This window comes from Plectrocnemia conspersa, unplaced genomic scaffold, assembly GCF_051122295.1.
Source record: "Plectrocnemia conspersa isolate PC_06_02 unplaced genomic scaffold, ASM5112229v1 ptg000011l, whole genome shotgun sequence".
Classification (NCBI taxonomy): Eukaryota; Metazoa; Arthropoda; class Insecta; order Trichoptera; family Polycentropodidae; genus Plectrocnemia; species Plectrocnemia conspersa.
The window spans coordinates 16258356-16271679 of NW_028277175.1; the positions used below are offsets into that span (position 1 = coordinate 16258356).

The following is a 13324-nucleotide window of genomic DNA, read 5'->3' on the forward strand; positions in this document are numbered from 1 at the left end:
TTGAAAGTTTCAGATTGATGTCAAAAATAAAATATGAAACTGCGTTTTATCAAAATAAAATATTTTTTACATTTGATCGATTTATTGAAATGAATGAGCAATATTCACTAATTCTTCGTCAAAGCTACATCATTCACGACACGATTTAATTCCTTTTGACGTAATTTTTTTACGTCTGAGAAGTGGTAATTGTTTTTGCACTCTCCTATTGACCAAAATTCGGTTCAAATATATTTCGACCAATATTTAAAATAAAAAATATAAAATCGTACCATCACCACCCTAGCAGGGACGTCATTGGGAGGGGGAGGGGGGGGGGAAATTTGCTAAAAGTTTTGCGCTTTGCGGCCAATAAATTAGTCGGCTTAATTGTACTCGTTTTTAATTGTAAAATAGCAATCTTTGAGAATTGTTTGCGGTTTATGATCAAACGATTTTCCAATTATTAGAATAAATGACCAAAACCACAATTTGTGATTAACGTATCTAATAAAATCGCGTTATGCAGCCAAATTGGCTTTAAGATTTTAAATAAATGACTAATTTTTGCCAAATATTAAAATAGTTGACTCTGTCTCTTTCTAAGTTAACTCATGTTAGTATCTATTGACAAATTAACAATGTATGGTAAAATATCTTTCAATTTCTTCGCAATTTATTGTACGGTATGGAATAATATTATATAATATTAAAATATTAAGCTCACGCAATAATATAAATCAATCAAATAAATGATTGTGTACAATGTTAAACAATATAGATTTTTATCATTTTTTTATGTCACTTTCGGTGGGTACATCAGATATTCTATTTTCTTTCAATAATTATCATTGTGTCAGATCCGAAGCTTTTTTGACTTTGTGTGAATCTTATCAAATTATACGTCAAAAAAAATGACAAACACTCAACCAGTGTTGGAACAACAGGGTACATTGATTTTTTTATTCAAAATTTAATATTTTTGTTTATTTAAATATACATATGTTCTTTATTCCTAATCACAGCTCAGCATAATATTATATATATATTTCGCTAGTCACTGACGCGAAGCGTAAGATCCTTTATTAAACCATTAGTTTCGGTCTGTCTTGTAAAAGTAAAGTATTAAGTATTGAATAGTATGTATAAAAACACAATGCTTCATTATCGATTTTCACTTATGTATGTATGTAATTAAAACGTTATCCTTATCAGCCATTCACATGTTATGTCACACAGATATATTGATTATTTCATATTTAATTTGAAGATGCTGATCCAATTTATATCTAATAGTATATATTTATATCGTAAAGAAAATATAATTTCGGCTTACGAAAATTTGTTAAGGTAACACTAAAATATAATTTTATTAATAAAATATCCAAAAACTTTGGGTATTGCGACCAAATTCAGTCTATTTTTCTAATAAAAAAGGAACTAAGGAATAAATAATCGTATTCTGAGCGATCAATTATACTTCTATATAATATTTGATAAATTTAAATTTTACGCATGAGCATTTTCTTTGAAAAAAGTAGTAATTTAGCAAAATATTCCAAAAAATTATCGCTGTGTAGCAAATAAACTTTGTGTGTGTACAGAAATTATTACATTTTTGTATACAGTGGTATTACAAATTATTGTTTTTGTACAATTTTTTTATTATTGAATATAGATCTTAGTTTAATTTATGGCGATGGGGAAGGACTAATATTTATTCGGTTGGTTTCAAAACTTCAAGTTCCGCCACTGCACTCAACTGACTCAATATAAATAAACTTTGTTCGCCCTGAACGTATACAGTCGGCATTTATACCTCGGCCGACGAAGGTGTGATATTAGCGAATCCCTGTGGAATACACAATGACGTACTTTTCAGGCTGTCTTCGGATAGCCGTTTTGTTACTTTGTGTGGCATGCTTGCCAGTGTGGAGCTACATAGAGCACCCTGGATCAAGATTTCCACCTACGAAAGGCGAAATATGGCCAAAGCCTCAAAGCGAAAGGAAACTGAACGGAACTATGACTGTGCTGCCGAAAGGGTTCGAGTTTAAAGTAAGTGGTTCATTGATCATAATAACACTTGATACAATAAAAATATTCATTAAGCCCTCGCTACATAATTGAAAAGTATTTGGTATGATTCATCTCTGCGGAATCAAATTTTGTCATAACATTGCTATGAGTCTCTTAACTAGTCAATATTTTTTGTTATATTGATTTTAGCAAAATTAATAATATTACTTTGACGAAATACTTAAAAATCATTTGAAATTGTATTTTTGACTATGATGCATAGTACATATTGCAATGGTTTAAAGCTGAGTTTTAGTATTTAGATACAATAATAAATTTAATATGTAACAGGAAGAACTGTATGTGCTAGGAATAAAATAAACAACTGTTTAAACATCAGCGCGAATGTAAAAATAAATAATTTTAAATAAATAGTTTTGGGTTTAATATAATTACATAATATGCTGTACAATGTACATATTATATATGAAACATAAATATGATAGTATACCGCAAATATTATACAAATGTTTATAAGAAAAATATATTTATTGTCATTGACCTTAATAAGTCATGATTATGAATTTATATTACATCTATTTTTGATAATTTTTGCTTGTTATAATTACATTTTTGATTGTTACCATTTATTAATAGATAATCATGAATCTGTTTATTTGTAAATGTTTTATATTGTAATTGACATAGAAATTAATTTATAGATTTGAGCAATTTGATAAATATCCAATCGATTACAATTTAACTTGTATATAATTAAAGGTTATTTAAATCATGGGTTAAATACTAGAATATGTTAACAACCCATTCTTAAGATAATTAAATCATTCTGCTATTATAATATTTATCATTAAAATTATTCATATATTATATTATGCATATGTATATTTAGAAAAAAATATAATAAATATAAAGTACACTTTAAATATTTATCATTAGATTTTTAAATAACAAATATAAAAAGTAAGAAACATAGTAAAATGAAAAGGAAAATAACTATAGTATAATGATATGATATATGTATGTATTATTTATTGACTTAATTTTATTTGATTAAAGTTTCATAAATTTTTTTTTTTTAAATTTCTTCGCAATTATTCCTATTTGATTTTGGTAATTCATTAAAGGTATTAAATGCAATAGATGCTAAAGAATTTGTGCCGAGATTCAGATAAAATGCTTAAGGGATGTGTAAATCATCCGCAGATCTAGTTTCATAATTATGTAGTTGTTTTTTGAATTTAAATTTAATATTTAGTTACCATTATATAATAGTTCATATTTTGGTAGAATAGTTATGAGCAAAATTTAAATTTTCATTTACATATATGCAGTGGCGTAGCTATGGAGGGGCGGAGGGGGCGGGCCGCCCCGGGTGGCACTTGCTTGGGGGCGGCATATTCGCGATGGGATCGTCTAGTGTAGTTTTTAACCCTGAATGCATATATAAATCCACGAATTACAAAAGCTTAAAAATAACCAATTTATTATTTTAAGAAATGCTGAATTTATGACCCTGCAAAAATTTTGTATCATTGTTGTGTTAAACTATGCAAATTTCTTGCTAATTTGAAATATGTGAAGTAAACTTTAACAAGAAAATATTTATGCGTCAAGCTTAAATGCTAAAATCGATTAACCACTTGTCAATGAGCTTCTTAGCTAAAAATAAGAAACAAAAATTGTAAAAGTAATATTGAAGAAAACGTTTTTTTTTATATTAGGTATATAGTATATTTTTAATTACAAAAAAATAGATCTACCCAAATAGCATACAGAATTATTTATTTTTGATATTACGTACAGTTTTGTTATCTAATTATTATATAATGATATACAAAAAAAAACAATGTTCCATTATCGATTTTCACTTATGTGTGTACAATCTTATTATTATCAGTTATCACAATATCATGTCACACAGGTAAGTATATCAATGATTTTTATTATTAAATTTTATATCATATAGTATATATTCATGAACATTTATTTTTATAATGAAAGATAATATCGATGTATAAAAACTTGCGAAGCTAAAACATAATTTATGTTGTGATTAGATAATACATGAACATTAAATAAAATCGTTATCAACAAATACTAACATATTTTAGTATGTATTAGAAAAATATGGCTCGTGTAAAAATTTATGTTTTTTTTTCAAATCAAAGTGTTATCAAATGTGATTTGATTTTAATGTAATCAGTCTATAACTAAACCAAGGATAAGCAAGTTATCTTCGGTTTATTTATAGACTCACGCAACTGATTGTTTTTGAAAATATATATTATCTTTCATTAAAATATGCATTATGTATGAATATTATAGTATTAGCAACTTTTATAAATCTTCTTTGGTTTAGAAGATAAAAGTTTTTGACAATTGAAAACAAAACTTTAATTTATAGAATTCTGTATAACCAAGCGTAAATATCGTTCTATTAAAGATCATTTTGGAAATTAGGGAACGTAATGTTAGTGTCGACAATGACACGCTACGTTGCTGTTTGTAATTATTTATTTAGATTTACGTTACAATGTTAATGCGCGAAAGACCACACGTGCGGTTGTCGTACTGGCGGCTGAGAAAGTAGGGTGACGCTCCGTGCTGTGGTGTGACGAGTCGCTGGATTGCGTACACGTTTGAATGTAGAAAATAAGGGGATTCAACCAGTGCAATGATACCAATGATACACGACATGTTTGATAATAAATCTAAAAAATCTGAAAAAGAATGGATTCTAGAATGATATAAACAGAATCAAAAAATTACAATTCTCAACAAGACTCTATTACTAGTATGTAATATCTGTCAGTTACCTTTTACGTTTTCACGATTGTTTCCGATCAAGGAACTTGTCCTGAACCAATGAGGGTGTTTGGAATGCAGTCGATAAGGACAGCATACAATAAAACGTGTACATACAAGTAGATCGTTGCACTTGGCAGGACCCCACTTCCGCCATATTTAACGCTGACACGTCCTGCGATAAAATCAATCCGGAAGCATTACTATGTCTTCCTTTTGCCATTTTAAGTTCAACAGCGTTGTCAATTTGAGTTATTGCTAATCCGTGTATGTCTATGACTCTTCTGAATATACTACATGTTAGATAGATTTCTTAAGAAATATACATATTGACTCATGCGTGACTTCAAAAAACGTTTAAATGTAATGTCATCAACTATCATCAGAAGACACCCAAACCACCCTCAGTAAATATATATATATATATATTGGGTTGATGCAAAAGTTATGACCGTTTTTTACATATACAATTAAACATTTTTTTTTTAGATTTGTAATATTTATTTAATCAATTATATAATTTCCATCAGTTCTTATAACCTTCTTCCATCTTTCTATGAACTTATAAATACCATTTGTGTAAAATTCCGTGGATTATGATGCGAAAAATGTAGTAAGGGATGTTTTTACCTGCTCTATTGTATCAAATTTTTTATCATTTAAAAATTTTTTCAGTGATCGGAATAAATGAAATTCGGAAGGAGCAAGATCAGGAGAATACGGTGGATGCTTGATAACATCCCAATTCAACTCATTTAGCTTGTGTTGGGTCATCATAGCCACATGTGGTCGCACGTTGTCGTGGTGAAATACTACTCCTTTTCTGTTTACCAATTCTGGTCTATCCTTTTGAAGGGCGATGTTCAATTTGGATAATTGCTGACAATATCGTTCTGCTGTAATTGTCTGATTGCGTTCCAAGAGTTTAAAATACACAATACCCTTGCAATCCCACCAAAAACAAAGCATAATTTTTTTTTTATGGATTTCGGCCTTCCAAGTTGTTAATGGGGCTTGTCCAGGTATAGCCCAATGTCTTTTTCTTGTCACGTTGTTGTACACGACCCATTTCTCATCTCCCGTTACCAAACGATGCAAAAAAGGTTCATGTTTTTGTCTCGCACTCAAAGCAACACACGTTGAAACACGGTCCAATAAATTGGCAGCCGACAATTGATGAGGTATCCAAATGTCGTACCGCGAAACCATCCCCATACGGTTCTAATGTCTTAATACGGTTGTTTTGTTGACTTCCGTCATAGACGCGATCTCCCTGGTGGTTAGACGTGAATTGGTGTCAATTATGACTTTTAACTTGTCGTCATCAGATTTCAATGGCCGCCCGGTACGTGGTTTATCAATTAGTGAAAAATCCCCAGATCGGAATTTTGTAAACCATCTTCGTACCTGTCGAACTTTGATGACATATGCTCCAAACACTTCGCAAATGTTTTTGGTTGCCAGACTCGCGGTATTGTCTTTACGGAATTCATAAAGTAAAAAATGACGTAAATGCACTTTATCGACCGACATTTTGAAAAAATACAAGGGCTCTTCACTGTACTCTGGCCAGGGCAAAACTAAATAGAAAGTAGAGGGAAAGTATCCTTTATACAATGGAGTCATTTAAAATAAGATACTATTCATCATTTCTGAAGAAAATTTTTTTTTACCTAGGATCATAAAAAAGGGTCATAACTTTTGCATCAACCCAATATAATATGTGGGATATTACAAAATTTGAAGACGCAACAACTAGTAGTTTTTTTCCTTACGACATAATTTTTTTTATAAAAATAGACATTGCAAAATTCTTGGCTAAGTCGGTAAGCCAGCTTGATCTGCTAATTTATTTCAAAATGGCGGCTATTAAAACAAATAAAAAAAGCATAACTCCGTTAAAAACAATCTAATTAACGTAATAAACGTTTTTCAGTAGAAATAAAAATAAAATCATTTTTTTTTTAATAAATGTTGAGACACGGTAACTGCCGTATACTTTTTCTAAAAATATAATTTGTAAGAATCTTGGCTAAGTTCGTTGGCCAGCCTGATCCGCTATTTTGATTCAAAATGGCAACCAGCTTCGATAAAAAAACGTAGAGAACAAAGGTCAAAAATGGGTATTTATAGAAATTAAAATAAAATAAAAATTCAACGATAGTAGTTTTATTTTTACAATAAATATATCTTATAACCCAGAATATTCAAGTATCTTATTATGCTGTGTATATTCTAATTTTAATTTTAAAAATATTTTTCGTAAAAGGCTAGATAAAAAAGAACGATTTTTTTATTGTGTTCTGACATTCGTGTCAGAGGGCAAATTATTTGTTAAGATAAAGTTTGTTATTATTTAATATGTAGGAAAAGGTCGTTTCGAGGGAAGCCCCGACGTACGCTTTATCTCTTCTCAAGGTGACGAATATTTAACCCTTCCTGATGTATAGCGTGTATGTTGTGATTTAAGCTGTTAAAATATTTCCCACGGTGTTAAAACGTTTCATCACGTACCATATTGAACTTTTTACAACATGAGCTAATACCTATAATTTTTAATAAAAGAGTGGTTTGATAAATCCAAAAATATTACCTGAATATTTAGGGTTATGAAAAATATTGCTTTTAAAATTAAAACTACCATCGAATCGGTTGAAATGAAAGTACACAAAATTAATGCAAATAAATCGAAAATTATTTTTATATAAAATATAATTTATTTACAACATATGAGCTTGTCGGAATCGACAAGTTAACTGCATATTATTTTTATTAAATAAATTCGCATAGCAACAACGAATAGACACATGTTACAAATTAATTAAATTATATATAAATAATAGTTTACACGTGTGGCTCATTAATAAGTGATCGTCATTATTGCACGAGTATCGTATTAAATATTTAGTATAAATATGGAGCGATTAAAATAAATAAATGTCATTAACTAGTCATCAGAAAAAAATACCCATTGGAGATTCGGCGCTAAAAACTGCTTGAAAATATTGTTGCATTAAAATGTTTTAAAAGTTACAGCAAAAAAAAGATTAAAGGCAAAACCATCTATAAATTTTATAATGGACTCAGAGAATAATAATTAAGGTTCCATTATTTTTAATTTATTATTATTTCACTGATGTTTAAAAATTTGTGTGGGGTCCTATATTCTCCGCTACTATTTTTCACACATTATCGAGGTCAAGGTTGTTCAACACCTTTACCACCGTTCACAGTAAAAAATATGCTGAAAATAGAAAGATGATGTCTGGTTGTTGGCGTTAGAGCTGTTTACTGTGTTAATACAAAGATAGTTGTTGCTTAAAGACTGAGACTTTCACGTTGGAGAGCCTTTAAAAATCTGATGAAAGTATGAATACCAGTAGAAGTATCGGAGGGGAAGTAATTCCTCCGTGATAGATTTTGTTGTCCGCCCCCTTTATCAATTATAGATTCCTAGTTTTTTTACTTACGAATTGGCGTTGGCCGCTAAGGTAAGTCAGAAGCGGTTGCTTTGAATATAAATCAAAATTTCTCAAAGCGGCGGATATTTAATTCATTTTGATTTAGAGTTAGTTAAGAGGTCTCCCACGGTGTTTCATTTTAACGAATAAACAATTTTTTCTTTAATGAATTAAACGCTTTATTACCAGTCGAACTGACCTTTTTTATGATTACAAGTTTGGATTAATCCCTCCAATTGTAAACAAGGAAGTGCAATTAATGAATCTGACACTGAAATGAATCACGATATCATGTCTTAGAAACAATTGGTTAAATACACTATTTAATAACAATTTTTTTCGTAGGTCGTCGGAAAAACCTGTGAAATATTATCTGAAGGAATAGGTCGCTACACAAACATTATATTCAAACACGGAACCAGATATTTGAGAAGTTCGAAGCGACATTCAAAAATATTTTACGTACAAATGGAAAGCAACTTAGACAACGTTTTGGAGTACCTAAATGTTAATCTTACGTCAGAGTGTGAAGAATGGCCGTCACTGAACATGGACGAATCTTGTAAACATAATTACATTCAATCAAGTCATTTTTGATATCAATATATTATTCGTGTTGTTTAAATTGTTATTCAGATACGTTAAAAGTGAACATTGATAAAGCATCTACATTGACGAGTAAATCCATTTGGGGAATACTGCGTGGATTGGAAAGCTTTTCGCAGCTGATATATTTGGACAGTCCAAAGACAAGAGTACGGTTAATTCCTTGTTTATTTATTTAATTTAATTTTTTTTATATATGTATGTGTATATTTATTTTATTTATACATACATATTGCGCATATTTTATAATATATAATGTTTCTTCAGGATTTAAGCATCAGACCTACAATTATCTATGATTTTCCGAGATTTTCCCACAGAGGTATTTTACTCGACACGTCCCGGCATTACATATCCGTTACAAATATTCTTAAGCTGATCGATGGTTTGGTTTATAACAAGCTTAACGTTTTCCATTGGCATATAGTAGATGATCAGAGTTTTCCTTATGAAAGTATTAGATATCCGTCTTTGAGGTCAGTTCAGATTTATATATATATATTATAGAAATATATTTATAATAAATGATTTTATGTAAATTTTATATCATTAGTGGTTTGGGAGCATTTTATGAATTATCAGTTTACACCCAAAAGGATATTCAAAGAATAATTGAATATGCAAGAATAAGAGGAGTGCGAGTAATGCCAGAATTCGATACACCAGGTAATTTATATGGTTTAAATTACATTTGTTGCTTAATTCAGAACTGAAATTATCGGCTCGAGAGAAATTTATCAAAGCTTTGCTGGTTATATCAATTATATTTTTAATTGTAGGCCACACAAGATCATGGGGTGTAGCTTATCCAGAACTACTTACACAGTGTTACGGACCAAATAATGAGCCAAATGGAGATTTAGGTCCTATGGATCCCATAAAAAATTCTACGTACACATTTATGAATAATCTATTGAAAGAAATTGTACAAGTATTTCCTGAGAAATATGTTCACCTTGGCGGTGATGAAGTTGATTTTGATTGTTGGTAAGGAAAATAAATAATTTTTTACGTGTATCATATTGGTCAGTTTTAAATTAATAAATAAATAATGTTTTTTTTTAATATACTAATATTTTACAGGGAAAGCAATCCTGATATAAGAGAATACATGCACGCCAACAACTTGACGGCTTACAATGCTCTAGAGGAGATTTACATTCAAAAGATAGTAGATTCGGTGAACAATTTGAATTCTTTTTCGGTAGTTTGGCAGGAAGTGTTTGTCAACGGCGTAAAATTACCGCAAGGCACAGTGGTTCACGCATGGACAGGCGATCAAAAAACTTTGCTGTTTGATGTTAGTATCAAAATATTAATGATATCAAAATATAAATAGTAATAACTTGATACACTACAGATTACACAAGAAGGATTGCCGGCTTTGTTGAGTTCCTGCTGGTATTTGGATCACCTTCAAGGCGGAGGCGATTGGGAAAAATATTACGATTGTGACCCTCATGATTTCCCCGGTAATGATACACAAAAGAAACTGGTAATGGGCGGAGAAGCTTGTATGTGGGGTGAGGTAGTCGACGACAGTAACGTATTATCGAGGTGCGTTTCAATATATTTTTAACAAAATAAACAAACAATATTAATGAGTGCGTTATTTTTTAGAATATTTCCGAGAGCGAGTGCTACCGCTGAGAAGTTATGGTCTGCAGTGGATGTAACGGATAAGAATGCAGCTAGATATCGACTAGAAGAGCATTATTGCAGGATGAAGAGGAGAGACATACCAGCACAACCCCCGAGCGGCCCAGGATTTTGCTTTTAGATTTTTAAATATGTATACATTTTTAAAATAATAATTGAGAAAAACTACTTTTATTAAATACTTAAATAAGTAATGTAGTATTTGGTTTTATTAAAATAACAGTAGAGTTGTAAATAATTGAAAATGGTTTTGTGGGGGTTCTTCTTTAAACTCGCGCACTAAATCACCGTAACCGCGGTAATTATAAGGATGAACGTGACAAAAGAGTGTAACTGAACGGGACCGCACAATAACCCTCGTTATGTCCAGATGAGAAAAAGCTTCCATTGTAAATAAAGAGCAACAACACATTGTAATTTGGATTTTATCAGTTTACTAAAAACTAAACACTAAAACATACTATCTGTCGTGATTAACTATAAACAAACGTTAAATTAATTCGCTATCGTTAAATACTTACTTATTACTTATACTATACTAAGTATAGTATAAAAATTGCTAAAAATGTTTTAAGATACTTTAGAAGTGAACAAAGATAAAACATCTAGATCAATGAGCAAAATCATTTGGGGAATACTGCATGGATTGAAATGTTTTCGCAACTGATATAAATATTTGGACAGTCCAAAGACAAGAATATAAGTTAATATCAAGTTTATTTAATTGATTTACATAGTGTATTTGTTTTATTTATTTATATAAACTGAGCAAGCATTATATTATTTTATTTTTCTTTAAAATTTAATCATCATTCCTACAATTATTTTATTCGATTTTCCTCACAGAGGTATTTTACTTGACACGTCCCGATTTTGCATATACGTTTCTAACATCCTTAAATAACATAAGCATTTGTTGTTTTTAAGCTCTAATTCAGAACTGAAATTATTGGCTAAAGAGAAATTCAGCGAAATTTCACTGGTAATATTAATAATATTTTTAATTATAGGCTACACAAGATCATGGAATATAGCTTATCTACACAAACTATTTACACAATGTTACGGAATTTATAATAAGCCAAATGAAGATTTAGGTCCTATGTATCCCATATAAATCCAACGTACACAATATTTTTTTATAATAAATGGTACAAGTATTTCCCGAGAAGTATGAGCCTCTTGTCGATGTTGAAGTTGATTGCTCGAGGAAAATAAATATTTTTGCTGATGATGTATGATCTTTTGCCTTAACATATAAATAAAAAACAATAATGGTTATAATTTTATGTATGTATATTAATATATAGCCTAGGAAATTGCTTTTAGCTTTTTTATACACGTATACATTTTAAATGTAAGAATTTAGGAAAAATATTTTAATTAAATACATTTGTGTATAATTATTTATGTAATTTTAAATAAATAAGGTTGATAAGATTATTGTCTAACGTTTTGCTGTATATGTGAATAAAAGTCGAAAAACTCTAGTGTGATATTTGTTACGAGTTTTGTTGTGGAGCGATGCCAAATAGGAATTAGGGTAAATGTTTGCTATGTTTCACATCGGCTAAACTATGTCAGTTAAGATGTCTTAACTGTGTTAATTTTAGCTACCACTACTAATGAGTGTTGTGAAAAAATACATTCAGTTAATTTGACCAGATTTATAAACACAAAGACGTAATTTATAAGACGTTTTGCTATAGACAAAAACATTTGATTATTTTCTTTGCACCGGTATTCTAAGATATTTCTCAATACTTGATAAATATCTTAAAATACCTGTTTTATTTTCACCGGTATTCTAAGATATTTCTCAATGTATCCATTTTTAGTCATCTTAATAAAAACTGTCGGCTGGGATATATCTAATTCTTTGGCACAACATATTATGCTGATCATTAGTCCAGTAAAAAATAAAATGCACCACTGTTTACAAAGACGTTTTAGAATTCTTTAACCATGTATTTTTTCGAATTCTATTTTCGCTTCGACATTTCCGTTTATTACATCGCCAATTTGGTCCATAATCAGTAAAATTTCAATTTCACCTTATGTCCGTTTATACTAATGGCCTTAAAATAAAAATTGAAAATTTCCAAAATTACCTACTTTTAAGCTTCCGTAGCAACCTGTCCTTTATTCTCCTCGAACAAAAATTTCCGAGATGGCCTTTTTATTTTTAGTGTCCTCCTTTGATGATAACGCTGATGACGTCTCCATAGTCGTGATAGGATATCCGATCAGCTCCTGTGACTAGCCGAGAAAGAGGCTTTACAAAACGTCAAAATATGGATGATCGGCGCGGGACTATAATTAGCCAGCCGCCTATAAAACGCAGGCCGTCTTCTTTATGAGGCGCAGAAAGCTGAAGCCGCTGAAGCTCACTGTCGACGGATTCGAGATACCGTTCAACAGATTAATGCGGTATTCCGGAATCCAGCTTGACGATAAGCTGTTATCGCATCGCATGTGGAAAAAACGGCGGCGAAGGCGGCACAAATCGCTGGGGAACTTACTAGACTGATGCCGAACGTCGGTGGATCCAAGTCGCAAAAAATACGATTTTATAATGAAGTGGTCCACTGAACCCCTGTATGTGCTGATTCCACGAGAGTGGAAAGAAAGAGGCTCATGCTGGCCAGAGTTCAACGAAGAAGTGAATTGAGAGTGGCCAGGTTGCAGGGATGCAACCTGGCCATATCTAGAATTCCATACATTAACGTTCTTGCAATTGAGAGGCTAGCTATTTATAATTGGCGAAGAAAGGA

General features: G+C 30.7%; 1 protein-coding gene across 1 annotated transcript; it reads left to right on the plus strand.

Annotated features, from left to right (window-relative positions):
* Positions 1-1781: 1781 nt before the first annotated feature.
* Positions 1782-10748, plus strand: LOC148229707 (beta-hexosaminidase subunit beta-like). The gene is made up of 9 exons (XM_088197514.1): positions 1782-2037; positions 8631-8847; positions 8922-9040; positions 9159-9367; positions 9445-9557; positions 9671-9878; positions 9975-10191; positions 10252-10448; positions 10512-10748. Exons 1-9 carry the CDS (start codon positions 1846-1848, stop codon positions 10669-10671), a joined length of 1632 nt encoding a protein of 543 aa, XP_088053640.1. The 5' UTR covers positions 1782-1845; the 3' UTR covers positions 10672-10748.
* Positions 10749-13324: the final 2576 nt, after the last annotated feature.